Source organism: Dioscorea cayenensis, chromosome 1 (assembly GCF_009730915.1).
Source record: "Dioscorea cayenensis subsp. rotundata cultivar TDr96_F1 chromosome 1, TDr96_F1_v2_PseudoChromosome.rev07_lg8_w22 25.fasta, whole genome shotgun sequence".
NCBI lineage: Eukaryota > Viridiplantae > Streptophyta > Magnoliopsida > Dioscoreales > Dioscoreaceae > Dioscorea > Dioscorea cayenensis.
Genome location: NC_052471.1, coordinates 3,276,804 through 3,289,204, shown reverse-complemented (window position 1 = coordinate 3,289,204; position 12,401 = coordinate 3,276,804). Strand labels below are relative to the sequence as shown.

The 12,401-nt window shown below is 36.5% G+C and overlaps 1 protein-coding gene across 2 annotated transcripts; it reads right to left on the bottom strand.

The window, feature by feature from the left end:
* Nucleotides 1-400: 400 nt before the first annotated feature.
* LOC120264218 (clumping factor B-like) lies at nt 401-2,752 on the bottom strand. Of its 2 annotated transcripts, none has more exons than XM_039272023.1 (7): nt 2,549-2,752; nt 2,305-2,451; nt 1,866-2,063; nt 1,703-1,774; nt 1,317-1,457; nt 994-1,080; nt 401-804 (listed from the first exon to the last, which is right to left on the bottom strand). In XM_039272023.1, the coding sequence occupies exons 1-7, from the start codon at nt 2,702-2,704 to the stop codon at nt 598-600; spliced, it is 1,008 nt and encodes a 335-aa protein (XP_039127957.1). In that variant the 5' UTR covers nt 2,705-2,752; the 3' UTR covers nt 401-597. The 2 variants fall into 2 exon arrangements, with proteins under 2 accessions (XP_039127957.1, XP_039127961.1); XM_039272027.1 differs by having other exon boundaries at nt 1,733-1,774.
* Nucleotides 2,753-12,401: the final 9,649 nt, after the last annotated feature.

Genomic DNA, 12,401 nt, shown 5'->3' with positions numbered 1-12,401 from the left:
CGAAGCATTCCAGAGGATTAAGACCTTCCTCAACTTCATAAGCGCAAGAGTTTCAAATCAATCCTGCGCCTCAGATCATGATTTAGCGTAGGAGTAGATTACTCCCCCTGACAGTCTGGGTAGGCCTGTGTTGCCAGACGGTGGTCTTCACTAGCCCAGCTAATCTTTTTTTACTTGTTTTGCTGCATGTTCTGTTTTCCTCTTTTCTTTTGTGTGCCTCACCTTTGGTGAGAGACTTCTTTTGGTTTCTTCTTCTTGTTTTTACCTTGTTTTTTTTTTTTGCTATGTTCGTCTTTTTTCTTCAATAAAGTTGTGGTTTATCCATATTTATTAAAAAAAAATTTATACAGTAATGCAAATTAAATAACATAAAAGAAAACTTTAAGATCCAATAAGAAAAACTTATTTATTAATATGTGAAAGCAAACAAATTAACAAGTGAACAACAAAGCAAATTGCAAGGCCATACAGCAGGAGTCACTGAAACAGAACACACCGCAATGACTGCAGTGAGTTCTCAACTTATTTCCCATAAAACTTAGAAAATTAAGTAAATAGATAGATATATAAAAACATATAGAGAGAACTTTGATCTCTTTAGTTATAACTAGGCAATTTCCCCACAATCTTCGCAAGTATACTTTTCTCCTCCTTTGTATCACTTGGTTCACCTCCCTCTTGTTTCACGCTCTGATCATCAGGTTCATTCTCCTTCTCTTCACTCTTCTTGTTTGCCTCCTTCTTCAGCTTCTTCTTCAACGCCTTCTTCTTTTTCTTTTCATTTCCCTCATTATCTTCACTGGCCTACATGAGAATTTAAGTGTATAATTAGGATGGTATTTTATATCTCTATATATATTACGTTGTAATATAGATGAATATTAACAACATAATACATTTTTTAAGGAGAAAGGAATGTGATAATGGAATAAACTTTAAATGAGAAAGTATACTAAATATAACGATGAAGAATTTTCTGTTAAGGTCACGCACTTTCTTTAGGGACTTTGCTTCACTTTCACTTTTGCTATCATCCCCACTATCGCTATCACCATCGCTCTTGCTATCTGAGTTGCTTTTCTGAATTCAAGAAAAGAAAAATGGAGAAATATCGTTTTTCTAAATAAGTATTGCCATATATATATATATATATATATAACCATGAGTCTTTCTATCAATTTGATTTTCCCTAAAATAATTGAAGGCAAATTATTATCACATGATACAATTACATTGGGCTTTAGAGAAATTAACGAATGGATGTTATGAGAATAATTTAGAAAATAACGATTGTTTGATAATAGTGGGCAAATTACCGAGCTGTTGCTTTTGCATTCAAGTTTCTCTTCATCGCCTTCTTCTTTGTCAATGTTATCTCCTTCTATCTTACTTGTTTGGTCTTTATTTGTTGCCTTTGAAGCTTGTTCTTTCTTTTCTTCTCCATCTGCCTTACTTGTCTGTATTATCTTATATCGTTATTTTATAAAGTTGAATGCTATAATTTATCCATAAAAGTTACAATTAAGAGAAGTGATATATTTATATAAAATACTGACCTAATATATATACTAGCCAAATAAGATATTAACGAATAAAATAACATTCTAAAACATTTAACAATATGAATTACATCACACAGAATCATCATAATAATTAATTAAGGAATTTATTTTTTTTTAATTTTTTTGCATATATATATTACCGAATCTGAGCTTGTGGAGGGGCATCCCACCTTCTTCATTTTCTTCTTTGAAACTTTTTTCTTCTTCTTTTCCTATTTTCAAGACAAAATGTGATATTTGTAGAAAATTTAAATCAGAAAATATACCAAATATTATTATTTTTAATTAATTAAGATCACAGACCGTTTTCTTCAAGGATTTCGATTCATCTTCACTTTTGCTATCATCCCCGCTTACACTATTACTATCACTCTTGCTATCATCTCCACTTTTGCTATCATCGTCACTCTTACTATCATCGCTACTTTTGCTATCATCATCACTCTTACTATCATCGCTGTTTTTACTATCATCATCACTCTTGCTATCGGAGTTACTTTTCTGAATTAAAAAAAGAAAAAAAGAAAAATATTATAAGAATAAATAGATATTGTTATATATACATAATTATGAGTTTTCCATCAATCTTATTTTCTTTCCAACTGACAGCAAAATGACACTATATAAACCCTTTTTGCTCGAAGGAGACAATTTGTTTTTAATCAAAAAAATAATTAAAAAATGATTTTATAAGAATAACGTAACAAAATGAAGTAAGTTTGATAAGAGATAGAAAAATTACCGAGCTTGTGCTTTTGCATTCGAGTTTTTCTCCATCGTCATTTTCTTTATTGCCATCATCTCCTTGTGTCTTACTTGGTTGGTCCTTATTCACCACCTCCGTAGTTTTTTTCTTCTCATCTCCTTCTTTTACATCCTTATCACTCTCCTTCAATAGAACATTAAGACGGGAAATAGTCAATTTTTTGTAAGGACAATTTCTCACATGTTTTGAATCTAGTAGTGAACAAAAATTTTAAACTCACCCAATCAGAGTCAGAGCTAGTACTTTTACATTCGACCTTTTCAACCTCATCCTTCTCATTCGGCTTTGCTTCCTCATTCACCTTCGGATTCTCTGGAGCTTGTTCATCGGCCACCGGCGTGTTCTCGCAAGAGTTGGTCATTGAGGTTCTCCTCATCCTTCTCCTACTCAGATTGAAGTATTATTTTTCTTCTAGTGATTTGCATTGCTTGTTATGATAAGGTATATATAGACATGATGATTCAGTGTTATGGCTTCCTTTCTACTATGGCCATGTGGATAAACAGCACAAGAGAACAACCGGAGTAGATTATTATATTGAGAATGATAAAGAAAGATGTGTTTAGACTTGGTATTCTTAGCTTTGGATGCTAAGTGTGTTTGGTGACACACTAATTGCAATTAATGTGTTATATATACAAAGATGAATAATTGTGAGTCATGTGCAAGTTAATTATATCAAGGAAAAAACAAGACATTGATTAGTGGCATGATATGTATCATCAAGAGATTATTAGTTCAAGTTGGAGCTAGGAAAAATAAATGGATAATGAGATCAAGTCAAATATACCTACCCAAATTAATTTGTTCATCTCTTTCCATCATATATTTTTTTGATTAATATTTATTTATTTTCTTTTCTTTTCCTCTAAGTTTCCTTAGTCCTAATATAGTTGAAGTTAATTGGTTGAAGCATGTGCTTAAGGTTTAAATATAGAAATAGTGACTAAGGTCTATCCTACCTTGGAGGATGATTTTTCCTTTTTTTTTTAAATTTTTTGTGAGCAAAGGAGGATGATCTCTACAATATAAAGGTTCAAAATTATTTTATCATTTTCTTCTCAACGATGGTGATCTATTTGATCGTGATAATTATATGTACTGTGCTGAATGACAAAATATATTCTAAATATGAACAATTTCATTGCTTGCGACTATGACAACAACAATATTCTTTGTTTTTTTTTTCTTTGTTTTTTGTTTGGATTCGCCTTTAATTAAAGGTTTAAGCAATAATTATCAGAATTTTGTTTTCAAGGTGGATTTTATATTCCATGCAAGTTTTTTTTTAAAAAAGAATAAACCTTAGTTCCAAAAAGGAAAAGAGAGTACAACAACAACATAGATAAACAAAATAAAGCAGTCCACTACCAATCGACACATAAAGCACTAATAGACAAAAGGACTAACACAGGATCGAGCACACAATGGAAGGGACAGAAAGCACCCCTAAGCATCCTAGGCTATCCGCAACTAGGTGTAGCCCAGGACGAAGTCCTCAGAATTTACATCATCTCTTCTTGATTACCTGAAACATGGTGCTGACTAGCGAACTCTAAGCTGCATTTTGCCACCACCACTGAGTCTTCCAATCTGGCATTGTTGCATTCCACAATTGAATAAAATAAATAATCTTAAACATTATAGTAGGACAAGCGGAAAATTTATCATGGATAATGCAAGCATTTATTTCAAGCCAAATATTCCAGGTGATAGCTCTAAGCAGGAGATCTCCAATATCCTTTAAAGGTTCGGAAAGTCGAGCTCTCCAACTGCCCTGAAGTTTACGTAGAGAACTCAGTGGGTTGGCGAGTCTAAACACTTGGGTAAAGAAATGCTAAATGCGATTTGCAAATGGGCCAGTAAGAAGCAAATGATGAATTGATTCACTTGCCGCATAGCAAAGCACACAAGTGTTAGACAATAATCTGTAGCATCTTTTGATTGCCAGCTTCTCATTAAGGGTGAGAATACAATTGTTCCAAGCTAACCAATTGATGAGGTTAATTTTCTTGGGGCATGGTCCTTTCCAAATGATCTGTGTTGTCGAGAAAAGTGTGCCTCCATGATTAAGGATGCCATACAAAGACTTAACTGTGAAACATTTATGGAAAGTTAGGCTCCATTTCTTTTTTTTTTTGGAAGAGGAGCGGGGTGAACCCACTAGAGACCCCAGGGACGTGCACAAGCCTCGGTGGAACAAGTGGGGACGAGGCCGCGCTCACGTGGGCGCTGGAAACACTCGTACACAACCACTATTCACAACTCCTAGAAATGTGCCCTCAGCCGAGAATCGAACTCTCACCACTCGGTGAGAGCTCTATCGGCGACATGTGTACCAATAGACCTGTAGGTCATTGGCACTGCTAATGGAAGAGTAGTTTCTGCTTGTATCATGAGTAATTACAAGAGGTGTGAAAGATGTGAAAGCTGCAAAGATCCCAAATGGCTAAGTTGACTCCTGGAAGAGATCAGGCTAGAGATATCTGGGTACACAATTATTCACCCATTTGTCAAACTAGAATAGAGTGCAAGGGCCATCCTTGATCTCGGGTAATACAGGATCTAGACACAGGCAGGTAGTGAAGGGCGTCGTTCTAGAAACCTTTTCCAACCAATCCATCTAACCCTTCTACAACAGCTTGTCCTCAACCAAATACCAAGTCGTGGGACTCTGTAGGGATGGTAGATGGTGGTGGGTAAAAGGACTCATGAAGGATGTTGGGTTGATGTTAAGAGTAAACCAAGAGTGGACATGTAGGAGAAAGGGTTGTTGATGATCTTGCGGTGGAGTTTGCACCCGTTTGAAGTGACGAGAGGGGAACAGAGAGAGAGAGAGAGAGAGAGAGAGAGAGAGAGAGATGGGTTTGAGGTGCGCAAAACATTCACATAAGAAGGAGGAATTGATGTTGAGGTCATTGGTGTGGTGCCAGATCGAAGGTCAGTGTGAGAAACTGAATTTGAAGGGGTGATAGGGAGGACTACGAAGAAGGGATTGGGATGGGGAGGGACAATCCAGGAATTTGTTGATAGGAGTGATGAGGTGGAGTGGTTGTTTGTTGAATGAGGTTATCGATGCTAAAAGTTTAGATTTATGTTTGGCAACATGTGAGAATAAGGTTTTGAATGGAAAATTTTGTTCAAGAAAACATACATCTTGAGATAAATAAAATTTATTGTTTAATGGGTCAAAGCATTGATGACAATGATGAATTAAAGAAAAACCCAAATAAACACAAGGTGTCAACCTGGGCTCAAGTTTATTTTTTGAATATGGCTTGAGCCATGGGCAAGTAACACAAACACTAGAAAGTTTTAAAAGATTGATAAAATGGTTTTTGTTGAAACAATTTTTCAAAAGGAGAAGAATAATTAAAAAGAGGGGTTGGTAAGCAATTTTTTATATAATCTAACCTTGATTGAATTCTTTCCTTTTCATTTTCTTGTTAAGGATCTACGAACTCAAGTACCATTAGTGTGCTTCCGGAGTAAGGATGGATTGTATGAGTGGCATGATCTCTCTTCCCCCCAACTTCCACAAGTCCAAATGGCCTCCCTAAATAACGTTCCCATTGCCACTTGGCATCTTTGATTAGGGCATCCCCATGCTAAGGTTTTGAAAATAATTTTAAATGGCATTTCTCTTCCTGTTTCACAACTAGACAATTTAAATTTTAGCAATTCATGGTTTTCAAATAAAGCACATCAGCAAGCTTTTGCACGATTCACTTTGTCAAGTTCTAAACTACTCCAAATGATTTTTAGTGACTTATGGGACCATATCTGGTTCTTTCAATTGATAACAAATTATATTATTGCATATTTATCGATCAAGTGGTACCTGTTGTTAGTCTCCAACAACGTTTGCCGAGTAAGGCATTATTAAATTCCTTCATATTCGAAATCCCCTTATCTATCTATTATCTTGGCTTGAATAGTCATTTTTAGTTGATTAGGTGAGGTCCAGGGTGTTGTATGTCATGTCCAAACTAAAGTAAGTCTCTTCTGATCCGAGCGATAGTTTTAATCACCCAACTTAGGAGCTTAAAGATTAACATCCAGTATGTAGGTATCAAGGAAAAAACGGAGTTGACTAATGTTAGGCGGCTACCCAAAGAAAGAAATTTAACTTGATAATTAATTTAACTCTTATTTTTACAATGAGAACTTCCCAGTCTTGATATCTAGGTCTTCTGCCCAAGATTGGGACCCCCAAGATAAACTGTTGATAAGGTCTCCGAGGTACAATTTAGGGTTTGCGCCAACAAGGCCTATGACAAATGATTAGCCAAGGCTGGGCGTATACTAGTTTTATTGAAGTTAATGTTTATATCAAACATTACTTCTAAAAGGTAGAGAATAAGTTTAATAATCCTCAAGTCCTCTACTCCCTCTACTATGATGAGTAGAAGATCTTCAGTGTACTTGAGATGTCACATTTTTCCAAGATTGCCAAATGGGACTCCAAACAAGATCCTTGAGTTTAGGACGTGGTTGAACATTTGGCTTAGCACAATTGATACTAGCGTGAAGAGTAGAGGAGAAAGAGGGCCCCCTAGCTAGTCTTAGGTCTTTGTTTATTAGTATATGTAATATGAGAAGAATATAGTGTTTTTATATATTTGCAATCACATACAAGAGTTTGAAAACAAAGTTATTTAAAGTGAGCGCATTGGACTTAAACAAGATCCAATGCAATATCTTTAAATTCAGATTTAGGAATATGTTTTTAACTAATTTTGGCTTATTTATATATGAAGATTAAGGCCTTTCTTTTGTTGATTGGGTTCTAATAGCAGCATCTTGATCTATTTGGGTTTCGTGCAGTTTATTCTTCAAGACCTCTTCAAAAGGTGGAGGTAGAGTCTCTTGTGAAGCAGAGCCTTATATTCACCCAGGAAGCGCACCAACAGCTATCAAGTGAGGAAAATTTTGTATATTTTCCTCTTTAGAAAACTCTTTCTGTCTCTCTCTCTCTCTCTCTCTCTCTCTATATATATATATATATATAATTTTGATTTCTTCTTCTTCTTTTATATATTTTTTTAACTCTTTACCCATCTTTTTTATAAAAATAATTTAGACAAAAATTCATGTATCCAGCATTCCAAAGATTAATATTTTTTGATTGACTATAAATACAAAAATTTACAAACAATGTTATTTTGAGTGTGACAGAGGTTGTAACTCAAATTTTGTCTAAGCTGGCTGGAAAAACTCATTGTGTGATTTATAAATTTTGAATTATGAGAAAGTTCCGATCCTCTAACCCACAATTTATTCTTGATGGGGGTGTGGGGAAAAGCCTTTAGTATAGACCTATTAAGGGAATTTAAGTAATTCAAACCGCACTTAATTAAGAAGCAATAGAGTTATGCCATGGCTCATACTAAATCCAAGTCAACATGGTTTGTAATAGAACTAGGGCCTATTTAAATATATATTAAAGTTTTAGTATAATAAAATGTTTTTGGCAAATTGAGTTATTACAACTGTACTCAATTTTTAATATAGTGGATTATCTTCTATTTCTCTGGTCAGGTTTTTTTCCTCAATTTTGTGGTTTTTATGTAAATTTGTGTGTTGTTATTTTCTTTTATTTGTTATAATGTATTACTTTTTTCATTAAAATATGAGGAATTGGATACAAGCTAAAACCCTATTCTAACGCATAAAACATAATCTGTTTTTATCCCACCAACCCAAAACTACATGTGGATTGAACAAAATGAAATTAGCTCAAAACATCAAAACTTCTCAGACCAAACATAAAACTATCTGTCATAACAAGAGAGTCATCAACTTTTTGATCTCAGATGCTAGTTACACGAATTTCTTTGGATAAGCCACCAAATACTCACAGTAAGACTGAACTCTGTCAGCAAACTCTAAGGGAACTCTGAGCTCAGTGAGCACCAAAGGCCAGCAATGGCGGCCGGAGACTGGAAACTCTCCGACAACATTAAGGATATGATAACAACAAGGGATGGTGAAGTTGAAATCATAGCCATGCTTTGGGAGGTTCACATAGATCTCTCCCACGCACTCATCATCAGTGTCCAATATTTCCCAACATTTGAACATGAAGCTTGGCTCATGAGGGAAGTCTTTTGGAAGGTCATGCTGGGTTAATGGTTGGTGATGCTGGTTGATGGATGTGGCTGAAGTGATGAAGATGCTCATCGAGATCATGAAAGTGAAAGTTAGCCAAATTTTGGCAGGCATTGTTGAGAAACTAAACTGTTTGATAATCTAAGAATGTTTGCTTTAGTGGCAAGGTTTTGTCTTTTATGCATGTGTGTTTTTGCCTGGATTGGGTTATTGGGATTAATTGTTTGTAACATATTTTGTCTTAAAGGTATGTTCAGTTTCATGCTTGCATGTCATTGTTTGTGTTCAGAGGAGTTTAGTTTTGAGTTTATTACATTGTAGCAAAGTGAAATTTACTCACGCACAAGTTCACACATTTAAGTCAATGGGTAAATATATTATGTGTATTTTTTTTTTATAAAGTACCATAGTGTATCAGTTACAATAGTTTAATGACAGCCTAAAAATTTATGAAGTGTGGGTGGGCTAACATACAAGGCAATGATGCCTTGCCATATATGCCAAAGATAATATATCAAGGACCATAACCTTACAAAGGTAAATCTCTCTTGTTTAGCAAATTGAAAAATACGACTTCTCCTACAAGAGACTCATTAAACAATTAGTAAATAGTAACGGAAAGTGTTTTTACAAATATTGCGCAATGTTGAGGGCAAAGGAGGGTCAAATCCCCCCGCCCCCCTCCAACTCACATCCACATGTCTTTTCACACCACTAAGCAGTATTTATGTGTAAATTTTCATATTGTAAAATTTGTTTTATCCTTTTCAATAATAGAAAAAAAATTTCTTTGCTCAACACGGAAGGGGAATAATGTAGGAAGTGATGCATCAAATTAACATATATTTTTATTAAGTACAAAGTTATCAATTTTTACTTGTATTTTCCACTTTGTAATGTATCCACATTATTTATTTGTGGATATATGGCGTTGAGCCAACAACTAAAAGTAATTTTATAAAAAATACGTTTAAGAACACCATCAATTTTAAAATCCTCTTTGAAGTCTCGTGGGGCAGTAAGGTAATATTTGCTTTCTCCAATATGTAGACAACCTAATTATCCTGTCGGCTGAAGAGAGAGAGAGAGAGAGGATATGAATCATTAAACTCATTCTTTTCATGTTTGAGAGAATTTCTACCCTAATGATAAATTTTCATAAGACCCAACTCTACTCCTTTAGATATGGACAAATGACAGACCCAGAGCTTGCTAGAACACTAAACTACATCACTGGATCTTTTCCCCTATCTTACCTTTGATGGATCAACGATGGCCGGAGAGAACCCACATCACACCAGTAGCAGGTGTTTGATGAAATGCCCAATAGAATACACCTTCAGATAAGAGAGAAAACACAAAACAATAGAATGGGAAGACTAGTCAAAAGATGAAGCCAACCAATGAGTGCAGAGAACTTGCTAATACTTTATAGTCAAAAGGAAAGACAAAACAAAAAGTCTCAGTACACTCCCATATAGTTCATTGGTCAGAGATAAACTGACACACGCCATTGGCTGCACTTAAGCCACTAAACGATATCTCATTGGTCACGTATAAACCAAGAGATATGGAGCATTAAATGCTCTCTATTACACATTAAACTTCTCAGATAATACACCATTACTACAGTACATAGCAACCATGCTGGTACGTGAGCGGGAACCATAAACTCCACCATGCTTCACCAGCCTGACCGCAACAACCACCGGTGAGCCCATGCCGACCATGTTGACAATCATTCTTCAATATCCCCGCTTGATTGAAGCATGTGGAGCCCCAAATTTCTTCGCATGAACTCATGCTTCTCAACTGTCAAGGGTTTTGTGAATATGTCAGCCAGCTGATCCTCCGTGGAACAATGATGTAGAGTAATGATTCCCTCAGCGACCAAGCTTCGAATGAAATGATAACGAACATCGATGTGCTTAGTTCGACCATGATGAGTAGGATTTTTCGCCACAACAATTGCAGACTGATTGTCTAGCCATAGCATAGTTGGTTCTGTGATCTTACAATTGCAATCCTGTAGAATTCTTCTCAACCACACAACCTGGCATGCTGCGGCAGTAGCGGCAACATATTCAGCCTCGGTCATCGACAATGCCACGATCTCCTGCTTCTTAGAACCCCATGATATTGCACTTCTTCCCATCTGAACAAACAGCCCAGAAGTGCTCTTGCGATCCATCATTGAGCCACCCCAATCACTGTCTGAGAAGGCAGTCAATTTTCCATCATCTCCATAAGCATACCACAAGCCAAGCCCCCTAGTACCTGCGAGATACCTCACCACTCGCTTGGCAGCACAGAGATGATTTTTTCGGGGTTGAGTCATGAACTGAGATAGGAAATTCACCGAGAAGCATATATCAGGTCGCTTGTGTGTGACATAGAGTAATCTTCCGATAATGCTCCTAACAACCCAGTGATCATAACATTCATCACTTGAAACTTCTTGCAGCTTCTCATTTATAGCCATTGGCGTTGTCACATGTTTGCACTGCTGCATGTTCAAAGTGCTCAACAGATCTTCAATGTATTTGCTCTGTGTAATAAAGATCCCCTTTGAATTCTGTTTTACCTTAATACCAAGAAAGAAATTCATCACTTCCAGATCAGTCATACTGAAAGCCACCATCATTTCTTTCTTGTACTCTTCAAGCAGTGTAACTGAGAAGGCAGTATAAATAATGTCATCAACATATAGGATAATCAGCAACACCTCACCAATGCCATTCTCCTTTCTATATAATGTATGTTCATTTTCGCTTCTGCATAGGCCTTGCGATCTGAAATACTGGTATGTCTTGGAATACCAGGCCCTTGGGGCTTGCTTCAACCCATACAAGGCCTTGTTTAGTCTGTACACTAGTTGCTATTGTCTTTTGACAGCATACCCTTCTGGTTGTATAACGAAAACCTCCTCTTGGATCTCACCATTTAAAAAGGCAGACTTGACATCAAGATGATATACCACCCATAAATAATGGGCTGCTCGAGCCAGCAGCACTCTCACTGTTTCTAAGTAGGCTACAGGAGAAAACACCTCACCATAGTCGATGCCATGCTGTTGAGAATACCCCTTGGCCATAATTCTGGCTTTATGCTTCAGTATTTTTCCATTTGCATCGAATTTGGTCTTGTATATCCACTTCAGACCTACAACATTCTTCTCAGCAGGTAATTCACATGGGACCCAAGTATTGTTGGCTTTAATTGATTCCATCTCAGCATTCATAGCCTCCTGCCACTGCTTGCTCTTCACTGCTTCCTTGTAATCGACTGGATCACCTATATGCAAGGAAAAAGTACAAGCATTATATACATCTGTCAGTAACTTTGTTCTTCTTGAAGGTGACCCATCAGTAGGTGCAACTCGAGCATCAGCTGACAGTCTAACTGGGTTGGGACTGGACAGTCTTATGTTGCCATTTCCTTCTCCCGTGGTGCTCTCAGGTGAACTAACTGCAGGATCTTCAGCAACAGGTTCAACTTCCACTTCAGTTGTATTACTGTGAGATACCTCCCAGTTCCAGCGAGAATTTTTGTGGAAACGACATCCCTGCTTTCTATAATCCTGCATGTAATTGGATTATATAATCTGTAAGCTTTTGAGTGAGTAGAGTAATCAACAAGGATACACTTCTCAGATTTCTCATCAAGCTTTTTCAGCTTGTGGGAAGTGATGAGTACAAAACCAATGTACCCAAAAACTCTTAGATGATGAATAGCTGGTTTGACACCATGCCAAGACTCATAGGGAGTTATGTTATGTAGAGTTTGTGTAGGAGATCTATTGATCAAATAAACTGAGGTCGAGACAGCTTCACCCCAAAACCTGCGAGGTAGATTGCCACATTTGAGCATGCTCCGAACCATTTCCACCACGGTCCTATTTTTCCTCTCCACGACTCCATTTTGCTACGGTGAGTATGGAGCAGTGAACTCCCGTTTAATTC

What these genes read in the sequence shown, in the direction of transcription:
- LOC120264218 (XM_039272023.1), bottom strand. Translation starts at nt 2,704, where the DNA reads ATGAGGAGAACCTCAATGACCAACTCTTGCGAGAACACGCCGGTGGCC. An exon ending in AATGCAAAAGCACAAGCTCG is followed by an intron (nt 2,064 to 2,304) that starts GTAATTTTTCTA and finishes TTTTTAATTCAG; the next exon opens with AAAAGTAACTCCGATAGCAA. An exon ending in AAGCAAAGTCCCTAAAGAAA is followed by an intron (nt 805 to 993) that starts GTGCGTGACCTT and finishes ATTCTCATGTAG; the next exon opens with GCCAGTGAAGATAATGAGGG.